The following is a 12,451-nucleotide window of genomic DNA, read 5'->3' as shown; positions in this document are numbered from 1 at the left end:
AATGGCCTCAACATACAATAGTTTCGACATACAATGGTCTTTTCTGGACCATGGTAAGTTGAAACCAGACTCAACATACAATGTACAGACAGTTCAGATCTGTGAAACGTGTCAATGGCCAGAGGAACTGACCAATCAGAATGGGCAATTTACTGGTAAAACACCTGTATTACTGAAGTGTATGCACTGACTGATGTCTGGTAGCGCCCCCTACAGTACAGAGACGTATTACATGTTCTGTACACTTTACCTGTACCAGGGTTACCTGCTCCTTTGGACACAAGGTAAGGGCGGCTCCATGTTACTTTTTAGGACATTGCATGTACTGTACAGGACCCAGAAGAAGCTCCTGTCCTCTACATAGACCAGTGTTTCCCAAGCAGGGTGCCCCCAGCTGTTGCAAAACTACAACTCCCAGCATGCCCGGACAGCCTTTGGCTGTCCGGGTATGCTGGGAGTTGTAGTTTTGCAACAGCTGGAGGCTCCCTGCTTTGAAAACACTGACATAGACAGTGATTTACAGCTCCCAGCAGATCTTTCTTACTTTTATATGTAAGGATTTGCTTTATCTATATTAGTTATCTACTTATTTTTCTTTAATCCTCACTTTTTCCTATTTTTGGATGACATTTTGGATCTTTAGAACCAATTACCAGGTTTCCATAGAGTTCTGGTCTCAACATACAATGGTTTCAACATACAATGGTCGTCCCAGAACCGATTAATATTGTAACTTGAGGGGCCACAGTATTGAACGTTGTGCTGATTTCTCATAGGAGCTATTACAGGAATATGCACACTCTCTTTCGGTTAAATACGCACTCGATGGATTTGCTGCTCAGACATTTGCACAGTAATTCTGCAGTAGATTGCCGTCCCAGTAATTGTGTGAAACCTCTTCTACACAGTAGAAATTTTCCTGGCTAAAATTGACCTGCAGTGCACATTTTAAAATCTTCAGAATATCAGTTCATATTGCAGAATTGTTGCAGATTTTTTGCATTGAAATCAATCCGCAGCAAATCAAAATCTGCAAGGATTTGATGCAGAACGTTTTGCCTAAAATGGTTTTTCAATTTTAACAATAGCTTTGCTGTGGTTAGTTCCCCTGTAGCGGCACCACAGGGCCCAGTCACATTAAATCAGTGGGCTGTTTTTTGTAGTTTATGAAGGTTTCTGGTTCTTCATAGTCATAGATATTTGTAGTCTTTCTGTCTAATAGATAAGAAACCCACCCCTTCTGTTAGCTGAGAAAACCCTTTATAGGATATTTGAAAATGGGTTTTGTAATTTAGACATCCCCTGTAAGGACAGCTATTAATATAGCCATTAACCAGCATAAATGTGGAACCTGCAAGAAAGGTTCAGAGTCTGTGCTTCATGACTTGGGGTCATCATGTGTCTTGGGGGCAATTAACTAGCGATAAGCCGGCCATTCCTGCTGGGATTGTGCCCAGTTAAACACATTATTCTGCACATATGAATAGTCATTTGCTCAGGTAATGAGCTTGTTTGCAGGTCTTTATTAAGTTACTGCACAAAATGATTGATAAGAAGACAATAATATCCAACTCCATCTGTTTCCAGCAAAGCTGGACTCTGAAATGAATGTGTAAACAGTTCCGCTTTCCCCCCAAACAAAGAGAGAACTCTCATGTCCTGTGCTGCACACTTTTACTAATTCTCTAATTTAAAGGGGTTATCCGACCTTAGAAAAACAGAGAAGATTTCTTTAAAAAACAGCACCACATTTGTCCACAGGTTGGGTGTGGTTTTGCAGTTCTGTTCTATTGAAGTAAATAGAAGCAAGTTGTAATACCACACACAACACCAGGTGTGGTGCTGTTTTAAAGAAGTTAGCTCTGTTTCTCTATTCCTAATAACCCATTTAATATATGGAAATAATAGACTGTTATAGAACATTGAAAAATTCTGCAGAAATTGGCCTGTGTTATAAAGGAAAACTGTCAGCTTGCTCCCTGCGCACTAACCAGCGGTACTGGCTAGCAGTGCGGGGGACGCTGATCAGTTTGATGTCTACCATGCCCGGATCTGACCTGCTGTTTGGATTAAATCTTTGTTTTCCTGTATATGCTAATTAGGTGCTAACTGGCACAGGCAGGGGTTACTGGCACTCTGATTTCAGCACCTCTCGTCCGCAGCGCCACCCAGCTCATAAATATTCCTCCCCTCCCTCTGCCTATCCCTATTCTCCCCGCTCTGTATTGAAGAGGAGGAATATTGATGAGCTGGCCGGCGCTGCCAGTAACCCCGCCTGTGCCAGTTAGCACCTAATTAGCATATACAGAAATTCAAAGATTTTGGCCGAACGGCAGGGCGGATCCGGGCACGGTAGGCATCAAACTGATCAGCGCCCCCCACACTACCAGCCAGTACCGCTGGTTAGTGCGGGGGGAGCAAGCTGACGGTTTTCCTTTTATTTTTGTTTTGTTTTAAATTGGGTGTATTCTTAAAGGGAAACTGACTGGCTATTTACCCTGACTAAACCCAATACACTGGGTTATAGTGTGGGTGAACAGAAGTTGGTCCACATGTTTTTAAGAAATGATCCCCATGCTAAAATACTAATTAGGTTTAATGCACAATGGAGGCGGGAGCTGACTTGCCATGCTTTCCTTGTCTCTGTCCTGTATGCTGGGCTATGCCCGCCCATCTTATGCATATTCATTATTCTTCATTTCCATGTTGTAATAATTATGAGGTGAGAGTAAAGAATAATGAATATGCATAAGATGGGCAGGCATAGTGCCGTATACAGGACGGAGACAGGGATGTAGTCAGCTTCCGCCTACATTACACGCTAAACCTATTTAGCATTCCAGTATGGGGGGGACCATATCTTAAAAACGTGTGGACAAATTTAATTGAGTCATACATCATTTTACTCTAACAGCTCCTACACCACTATAGCCAGTGTATTAGGTTAAAATCTGTCCTTGTCATGTGATGGACACACAGGAGCTCAAGTAATTTATAAGGGTACTTTCACTATGTGCTACAGAATTGGTAGCAAAATCAGGTGCAGTAAATGTGCAGTATATATACCTGTGCACGTACCCTTAGAAAGAGTTGTGACAACTGTAAAGCTGCCCAGAGTGAGTGCAGATGGAGACAGCGATACTTGAGGGAATAATGTTGGTTTTAGTTCTCTAGCTGTCATAATCTTGGTCACAGTGGCTGGGGTGCTTCTTCCGGAACTCAACACACTCCTTAGGCTGGTACATTGACAGTTGCACTTAGCTGTTGTCAGAGGCGGCTCTAGACTGAGGCCTGATGGTGGTGCATATAGTGTATTTATCGCCGCTCACCATGGGCGCACACAGGATTTTCTCAAGGGTTGGGGCTGAAAAACATAAAATAATACCTCCACACCATACTACTGCTGCAATGACTAGTCCATCATATCGTTATTATACAGATTATACCAATATCACTACTGTACAAGGTACAAATAATTGCACCACAACATGCCCACCACCATATAGTGACAGGATAATACTACCTTACTATTACTGAATAAAACTACTGTACACAGACCAGTATCAGCAATAGCACCACAAGGAACAAATAATACAAGGTAACATTTATTGTACCACACCATGACTACACATTACCACCACATAAGGACTGGCTAATACTCCCATACTGACACTGAATAAAAACCATTGTGCACCTTCACTGGTGACCCTAATTCTACACAGGCTCTGCAGACCATATAAGTCACTGCATACAGTTACATCAGGTGACTCGCAGGTGACGTCTTCTCTGATTGGAGTCGTTCACTTTCCCTTCTCCATCCGGCCCAGACCATCATGACGATTTCTTCCAGTCAAAACTCGACTCCACAGAACCTGCCAGACAAACATTTTAGGATCTGCACTTTTCCAGCACCTATAGCGCTCCAAACAGTAATAATAACCCCCTTGGTGTCTTACACTGTAGAGTGGGTGAATATGTGGGTTTGGTAAGATTAGATAGACCCCCCCCCCCATTAGGTACTTAGGTCGCTAAATAGGTAGACAGGTCCCTTTACATTTTCTTCTTTTCTCCCACCTACAGAGATGTCCCAAGTAAGTAGGTGCCACCTGTAGGTAGCTCCCCCTGAAGGTAATTACTCCCTGTAGGCATTAACAGCCCCCTATAAGTAGGAGTTACTCCCTGTAGGAAGGTCCCCCTGTAGATTGTAGCCCCATGTTTATAGTTGCAGCCCCCCCCATATATATTAGTAGCACCCCCCCTGCATATAGTATGAACAGCCCGATGCTTATAGTAGGAGCAGTCCCCCTTTAGGTAGTAATAGCAGCAGCCTTCTTTAGGTAGTTGTAGTCCCCTTTAGGTAGTACCCGTAGCGGCCACCTTAAGGTAGTAGTAGAGGCCCCATATAAACAGTAGTTGCAACCCCCTTTAGGCAGTTGTAGTAGCAGCCCCCTCTAGACAGTAATAGTAGCAGCAACCCCTTTAGGCAGTTAGGTAGTAGTAGTAGCGGCCCCCTATAGACAGTTGTAGCAGACCCCTTCAGGCAGTAGTAGTAGCAGCAGCCCTCTCTAGACAGTAGTAGCAGCATAACACCCCTTTAGGCAGTAACAGCAGCAGAAACCCCCTTTAGGTAGTAGAAGCAGCAAAAGCCCCCTTTAGGTAGTAGTAATCTATTTCTTGTTGCCTAGTCCTGTTGCTTTCACCCTGGTGCAGGTAAATAATATATAAATTATAGCTCTGTGTAGTTTCTCTTGACTGCAGAGCTCAGATGCAAGAGGTTTGATCTGCTTGTCATAGGGTTTAGTTCAGAGGCAGAAATCTGTATGCCTCACTGGGTGGTTCAGAGTCAGGGACTTTTGTTGCTTGTCTAACAAGTACTACGATTCCCAACAGTAAGATACAGATCTGTACGATTAGGGTAAAATCCCCCTCACCTACTAAGAGTATCCTAGCTGTGTGAGTAAGTGCAGGGGAACATAAATGTGCATACACTTTTAGCAGTGCAAATATACAACTTTATTAAAATCTAAGGCACTTGTGACATGTGGCATACAAAATAGCGATTGCCACTTTTGGGGGTGAATCATTATTGATTTTCACTTCATCTGTCACCAGCAGAAAAGGTTAACTAAAATTAAATATATGAGTAAACATAACAGCCTTACCATATGCTCAACACATGCTTCTCACACAGATCACACATGTCACAAATATGTTCTTTACATAAAAGACCAACATGTGTACAGCAGATCATATAGTGGGAGGAAGGTGGGTGGAAGATATTATTCTGCACTCTTCCTATCCAGCTTGTTACAATGTGACAAGCAGCTTCATTGGACATAACTGACCTCTGAATGTCAACAAGAATTTTTATTCAGGTTTGGGTCACACATTCAGCAACCACTGTTTGACTGAATACTGTGTCAGCATGATGTTTAACTGCATATCCACATAGATTTAAAATGCTTGTTTGTCTGCTAAATTTTTGATGGTAAAGCTTGGCCATACGTGTAAGATAGCACTCATGTTTCAATGTAGATAGGAGGGGTAAGCCACTGCCAGACAGAGACATCTCTAGCAACCACTTATCTAACAGAGCAAAAGGATCAGGCAATTGACATGTCATCCTTATTTTCTTATGTGGGTGGCTGGTTTCACCAAAATCTGTGGGTTCTACTGACATTTTATGTGTGTGGCCAGCTTAATACTGTAGTTTTTGGATCAAGAATTAGACATCTGACAACTAGTATTGTCAGCCATATTGGATTTATCTGTTATTATGTCACACAGAAGCTCCTACTTTCTTAGGTTGGAGAAAAATGCAGAGAAGTGTGTTGACATCAGTAAAGAAGGAAGTAGTCAACTTCTTATGCTTTTAATAGAAGTCATTGTTCAGAAAAAACATAGGGATTGTATTAAAAGTTTTTCATGTGATGATTGGCTTCACTTCTTATTTCAGGAGTCTTCAGAGGAGACACAGAACAAGTAAAAGAATTTGAAGCTTTTCTTGATCCACTGCTTTTCTTTGCATTTGATGGTGAGTAATTTCTTTATGTACGTTTTCATATGAACCTATAAAGAAATTGTGTCCACAAGGAAGCCTCAACTATTGTGATGAAGTGTGTAAAGATTTTCCAAGCAGTGCCAAGAGTCTAGTCCATCGACAAAGCGCCTTAAGTGGGAAATAGGTGGAGCCATCCTGCTTGTATTCTCTCACTATTTTCACCTACTGTCATCTTTGTATTGACTGATTACAAGAAACCAGTTAGTGGCATTGCCCTTTGAAATGAATACATACAGAAAGTTGCTTTTAAAGGGGTACTCCACTGCCCCAGCGTTCGGAACATTTTGTTCCGAACGCTGTGTGCGGGCTGTGGGGGTCGTGACGTCACGGCCATGCCCCTCATGGCATCACACCAATCCCCCTCTATGGGAGGGGGCGTGGGAAAGGGGGTGTGGCGTGATGTCACAAGGGGCGTGACCATGACGTCACGACCCCTGCAGCCCTCACCCAGTGTTCGGAACAAAATGTTTTGAACGCTTGGGCAGTGGAGTACCCCTATAAAGGGAAAGTGCACTTTCAGCAACATATAGTTGTTTAAGTAAAGTTTGTCTGACTTTGCACTTACTTTGCTTTACCAGTTTCATTCTGATTTTTATGGGTTTTTCTCCATTAACATCCTTTGCTGCTGGTCATCCTTGGAAACTAACGACAGTTTAGCTCCATCCTTCTCAGACAAATGACCTACCAGTTCACCTCTAAGAGAACAGTCACAGGACACTGCTAAAGCTCAAAACAGACTGAATGATTTTGTTTAAAAACAGCCCAAAAATACCATTTGTCACATGCCCTTTTTTGGGTTACAACTGCTGCAACCAGATGTTAGCTGGAAGTCTAGAGGGAAATGTGAAACACCATACCTACATGGCATTTTTGTCACCCTTTAGCCTTGTTTTCTACTGGAGTGGCAGTTTTCCAAAAAGCAAAACAAGCCTTAGTGGTGTTTTTCGGTTTAGTGGCAGTTTTTAAAAATTGCAGCATTCTCTGACTTTGTAGGCTGTGGCTTTTTCCTCCCAGAGACCCCTATAGGTTGAAAAAAATGACAGAAAATAATCATGTATACGTGTGTGGGTGTTATTTCTGCCATTTCCCCTCCTTAATGCTCTAATAAAAATCACATGAGATGAAAGAATCACATGACAGGTAATAAAAATGTAAGAAAAATGACAAAAAGGTAAGAAAAATGACACATAATAAAACACCTATACTAATACACACTATTTTGGTTAATAAATAAATAAAAATTAAAAAACAGCACAAAAACTACATCATGGGGAAGAAAACAAGGGGGCACTTGTTTGTGGTGTTTTTTTTTTTTTGCAATAAAAATGGCAAACAAAATGAATGTCTGAGGGAAGCTTAAAGGAGTACTCTAGTGGAAATAACTTATCCCCTAAGTTATAGATCGCAGGGGGTCCGACCGAGTATATGCTACCTGTGACCCTACCCTAATAAGTGAAAAGTAGAGGAGTTTGAAGAAGAAAATATGGAAATCTAAAACAAAAGAAATATGTGTTTATAGTATTTTGTACTTTAAATCTCCTTAAGACAAGAATGTTGTTCAGAAGTGGAGTTTAACTTTATAAAACAATGGGGATGGGTGATGTGATGCTATGCTGAAATCCGATGTATAAAGACAGTGATTGTATAATTGGAACATTTGCTTTTGCTGTCACGATGGCACCGTTCTTACTGCAAGCAGCTTTCTTTCACGTGCACTGGATACATGGAATTTTTTTTCTTGTTTTTATTCCTGTGCTGTGACAGGAATGACAAAATGACTGAATCTGAGATGTTCTGCCATGTTCTGATTTTTTTTAATTTATTTTATTTTTTTCATGTTGCAGAATTCAACTATTATATATATAGAAAATTACCCAGGTGAAGTGTAAATCTCCATACACTATGTTGCTATGAATGGTATTAATAAGAAGGGTGCTCCCTGGCACCTCTTTGAGAGCATATGTCCCCTCCATTATGAGAATGTACAGCACCTGGAAAGTGATCTGTTCTATGGCTTAGTGTCAGACACGGAGCCCAGTATGCTGTGCCTGGGTAATATGGCTTATCATTTATTCGTAGAACATCAGGCAGCCTCAGAACTGTGCATTGTGCCAAGCAGTATAGTACAGAACATGGTTCCAGCTATTCCATGGTCTTTGTTCTATCTATGACACTGTTTCTGGTGCAATACAACTGGATACATATTGCCATGTGATCACTGGCAGCAGCTAGTTAACATGGCATTATGAGTAAATAAAAAAAGATAAGTGCTCCCCACCTTACATTGCATTTCATGCTTGGTTTGCAGTCATGAAGCATAAGATTTGTTTGTTTGTATAGTACCCCATTAAATTTAGACTTCACTATAAAGATTTCCTTAGACTTGCTATTGCAGCTCTATTAGGGCCAGCCACTCAGCTTTCCCACACTCCTGAATGGCTACAATATGAGTACAGGAAACAATATAAGTAAGCCAGGAAGAAGGATATACAGCTGTACTGAAGAGATTGTTATAGGCTGTGTATTAAAATAATATACACAAAGAGTACTAAAAGATTATTTTAAAGGGGTTATCCAGGATTCAAAGAACATAGCAACTTTCTTCCAAAAACAGCTCTACACCTGTCCTCTGGTTGTTTGTGGTATGAAAACCCAGCTTTATTCACTTCAATGAAACTGAGATGCAAAACCACACGCAACCTGAGGACAAAAGTGGCACTGTTTCTGGAAGAAATCATCAATGTTTTTCTGATCTTGATTAACCAGTTAAATCCTTCATCTCTCAGTGATTTATATAATATTCTATATTAACCTTTAATCCATTACAATGGTTAATACAGTGTTTTATATTAACCATTTAAAATTATGAACAAAAAACAGCATGCAGTGGCTTAAGAAAGTCTCTTTTGAACTGGAATGTTGCATAAAAGGTTAATTTACAGAGTGATACTTTTTCCCTGTTTTTGTCGCAAGCAGACTGTCGACCTGGTCTTTTTGTGGCCCCACAAAATTCTTGCCAAGCTGGCTTCAATTAAAAAAAGTTATACTCTCATGCCCCAATCCTGCCCCACATCTCCTTCAGTTGTCCCATGTAAGCAGCTTGTTACCAAGTGGTTGGCTGAGCAGGCAATTCCTAAAGGTCAAGACTAAAGTTCAAAAGTTTTTTTTTTTTAAAGTATTTATTTAAGTTTTGCATTTTAATTAACAAACACCACCAACAAGGTGGAACAAGGTACAACGTATACAAAAGACTACGTAAGTCCCAGAGACTGGCTCTAGCACAGTAACAGAGATTCAGAATATGCAAAAATATGCTCCAGTAAAACAGAAGGGCGCATCTGAGACCCAACTGTAGGAAGCCCAACACAGACAGACACACACACACAAGCACTCATCCCGGTAACCCCAACCCAGCCCCTTCCCGTAAAGAACCGCCGCACACTGCAGAAGACCTATTGGATAGTCTAATCGGGGGATCCGTCGACACATCCAGCAAAAGCCAGGGGGTCCATACCTTGTCGAATTTTTTAGGGCACTTATGACTCACATATAGGGCGTATTAATCAAAGGATTTATGTTTTTTTTTTTTTTTATGTCACTTTGGCACAATACTTTGGCGCATTGTCTTTTTGTGCCAAAGTTTGGCGCATTTTCTCCACTGTCATTTTTACAACTTTCTCAAAATCACACGGTCCTGTGTGTGATTTTAACTTTGGTCAGTAATTCATCATTTGCGCTAAATGATCTTTGGCGCAATTTTGCGCCTTTAGGTTTTTTTTGGCGCAATTCACCACCAAGAAATTTTGCACATGGAAAACACACTTAGCAATGTCAGAAAATGTAAAGGCGTCAAAATACATAAAAATTTTTTTTTTGTGAAAGCAGCGACGCCTCCGGGGCTGCGCAATACTATCCTGCGACATAGTTGTCTCTGAGGGACCTTCACCCTCCGTTGAGCCAGCATTGGACATGGCCGCACAGGTTCAGGAAAGTTGAGCACTAAATTAACCGAAGAAAAAAAAACTACTCAAGTTGAAAATAAAATCCATTTCACATGGTGGCTATAAACCCCACAAAAGAAAATAACTCATGTCGCTTGCTGATATACTGCAGGAGGGACTCCGAAATGGCTGCTCTACAGGGTAAAATATGCATCCTCTGTGGTGGTGAATTCTGTGTAAAAGGTGCTGGGAACAGCTGATTTCAACATTTCAGCCAAAATTACTAACAACTTGCATCAAATGATAAATTTGGTGCATGTCCACGAAACCAAAGTGAAAAAAAAAATGGGTAATAAGAAACTTTCAACAGGCAAAATTGATAAATACCCCCCATAGAGCCTGGTATAACGGGACATATTTATTAACCAAAGTTAGCCAACGAGACAGTGGGGGAGGGGCACAGAATAGCAGGAAGCGAATTAGTAAGCGTCTATGCGAACCAGAGACCACCTCATTACTGACTCCCAGCAGGCATACCACAGGGGGGAGTAAGAAAGGGAAGTCTAGATTATCAGCCATAAACCCCATCACCTCCCTCCAGAAGAGAGCAATGACAGGACACTCCCACACAGCATGCAAAAAAGTACCGATTTCCTAAGAGCAACAGAAACTAAAGATCAGACGGAGAAACACCAATGCGCTTCTGCTTAGCAGGGGTATAATACAACCTCAAAACATATCTAGATTGGATCAGCATATCTCTACTACTAACTACAGTGGAATAATAAGAGCCTTCAACCTCCTTCCACTGACTGGCAGACAAATCCGGGATATCAGCCACCCATTTATGAAAGGCTTGTGAAAAAGTGCTATGCCCCAATGTCTGGATGAGAGCATAGGTCTGAGTAAGGGGTTTAGAAATATCCTTAGTGCCCAAGAGAAGCTCCACATCAGAAAACAAAGGAATAAACGTCAGGGAGCCAAACTGCGCCTGAACCGCATGCCGGAGCTAAAGATACCTATAAAAGGCATTTCCAGGGATGCTATAATGTTCCTTCATGTCCGAGAAGGATAAGAAAATCTGATCCTCCCCAAGTAAGTGGTTCACAAATTTGACTCCATGAGAACCCCAGAAACTGGCCTCCTGTAACCCATGTAGGTGAGGTAAAATGTACGTTTCCCCACAAGGGTGCCCTAGGAGATTCCAGAGGCTGTCGAAATTTACTCGACACAACAGACCACACTTTAGCTATAGTTTGAATGGGAATGGGAAAGGAAGAGCGAGAGTGATACCTGTAGAGAGTGTTAGAAAAAGCTTCATAGGAACCCATAATTGCTCCAGCCAAGGCCGTCGCCGAGTTTGACAAATCCAGATAGATCCACCACGCTGACCAGTTGGGAGGCAAGAAAATTGTTATAGACATCAGGGGCAACTAAGCCGCCATGTCACTTAGGAGCCTGGAGAAGAGCCTGACCAAGTCTGGGAGGTTTTCCCTGCCAGTAGAAGGATCCCAGAGCACCACATAATGTATTAAAATATTTCCTAGGGGGGATCATGGGAGCTAATTGAAAAAAGATTAAGGAATTTAAGCAGTCCAGGGCCACACAGAGAGCAGGTAGAGAGGCACTGGGTATATAGCTAAGGTCGGAGGGGGGAACCCCAGGGGATGATAGTCCACAGAAGGCAGCTGAAGTACCACAAGTCCCAGCAAACCTGGGACACAAAGAGAGCAGGTAGAGAGGCACTAGGTATACAGTGCAGGCAGAAGGTAGCACCCCAGCGGATGAGGCAGTCCACAGGAGACAGCAGAAGCACGACAAGTTCCTCAGGTCAGGGCCTCACAGAGAGCAGGCAGAGAGGCACTAGTGATATAGAGCCTGCAGTTGGGGCTCCACAGAGGGCCACCCAGTCCATAAAGGGCAAGAAGAGCACCACAAGTCCCAGCAAATCAGGGCCCACAGAGAGCAGGTAAAAAGTCACTAGGGCTTATTGCAAGCAGTAAGGGGTACTGTATGGAGTGAGCAGACCGCAGAAGCCAGAGCAATCACCACAAATCCCAGCAGGAGCCCAGCCAGGGCACAGATGTACTCGCTCAGCAACCCCCAGTGGCTGACAGCCAGGAGCAGAGAAGCGTAGGAGGTTCCAGCCCGGTCTCGCACTTTGACATCAGCAGATGCACTTACCCTCCGGCGGGAGCTGCTATGGCCACCAGTAAAGAAGGCCGCTCAGAAAGGCCGAAGATGAAGCCTGTTCTTCAGGGTGGCTGAGGGTCCAGAAGAGCAGAAGATCCAGGGGAGACCTCCCCACAGCTCACCACTACACAGCCAGGACGCGGAGGATCTCCCGCACCAGTTCGGGACCTCCGCCGCACTCCACCGCCCAGCACCTCAGGCTACAGCCACCGAAGAATTTATGTATTAAATAGTATTAAAGATTAATTCAATAAAA

General features: G+C 42.6%; 1 protein-coding gene across 3 annotated transcripts in view; it reads left to right on the top strand.

Moving 5' to 3' along the window:
* Nucleotides 1–12,451, top strand: part of PHKB (phosphorylase kinase regulatory subunit beta) — a 297,465-nt gene that overhangs the window by 227,354 nt on the left and 57,660 nt on the right. For all 3 annotated transcript variants that reach the window (XM_056525638.1, XM_056525640.1, XM_056525639.1), the window contains one exon: nucleotides 5,957–6,034. In XM_056525638.1, the coding sequence (XP_056381613.1) occupies nucleotides 5,957–6,034 (78 nt within the window). The remainder of the gene's footprint in view (nucleotides 1–5,956; nucleotides 6,035–12,451) is intronic.

The sequence above is a fragment of the Hyla sarda genome, chromosome 6 (assembly GCF_029499605.1).
Source record: "Hyla sarda isolate aHylSar1 chromosome 6, aHylSar1.hap1, whole genome shotgun sequence".
Lineage (NCBI taxonomy): Eukaryota > Metazoa > Chordata > Amphibia > Anura > Hylidae > Hyla > Hyla sarda.
Note: the sequence above shows the minus strand (reverse complement) of the source record. Positions and strands in the feature narration are given on the sequence as shown.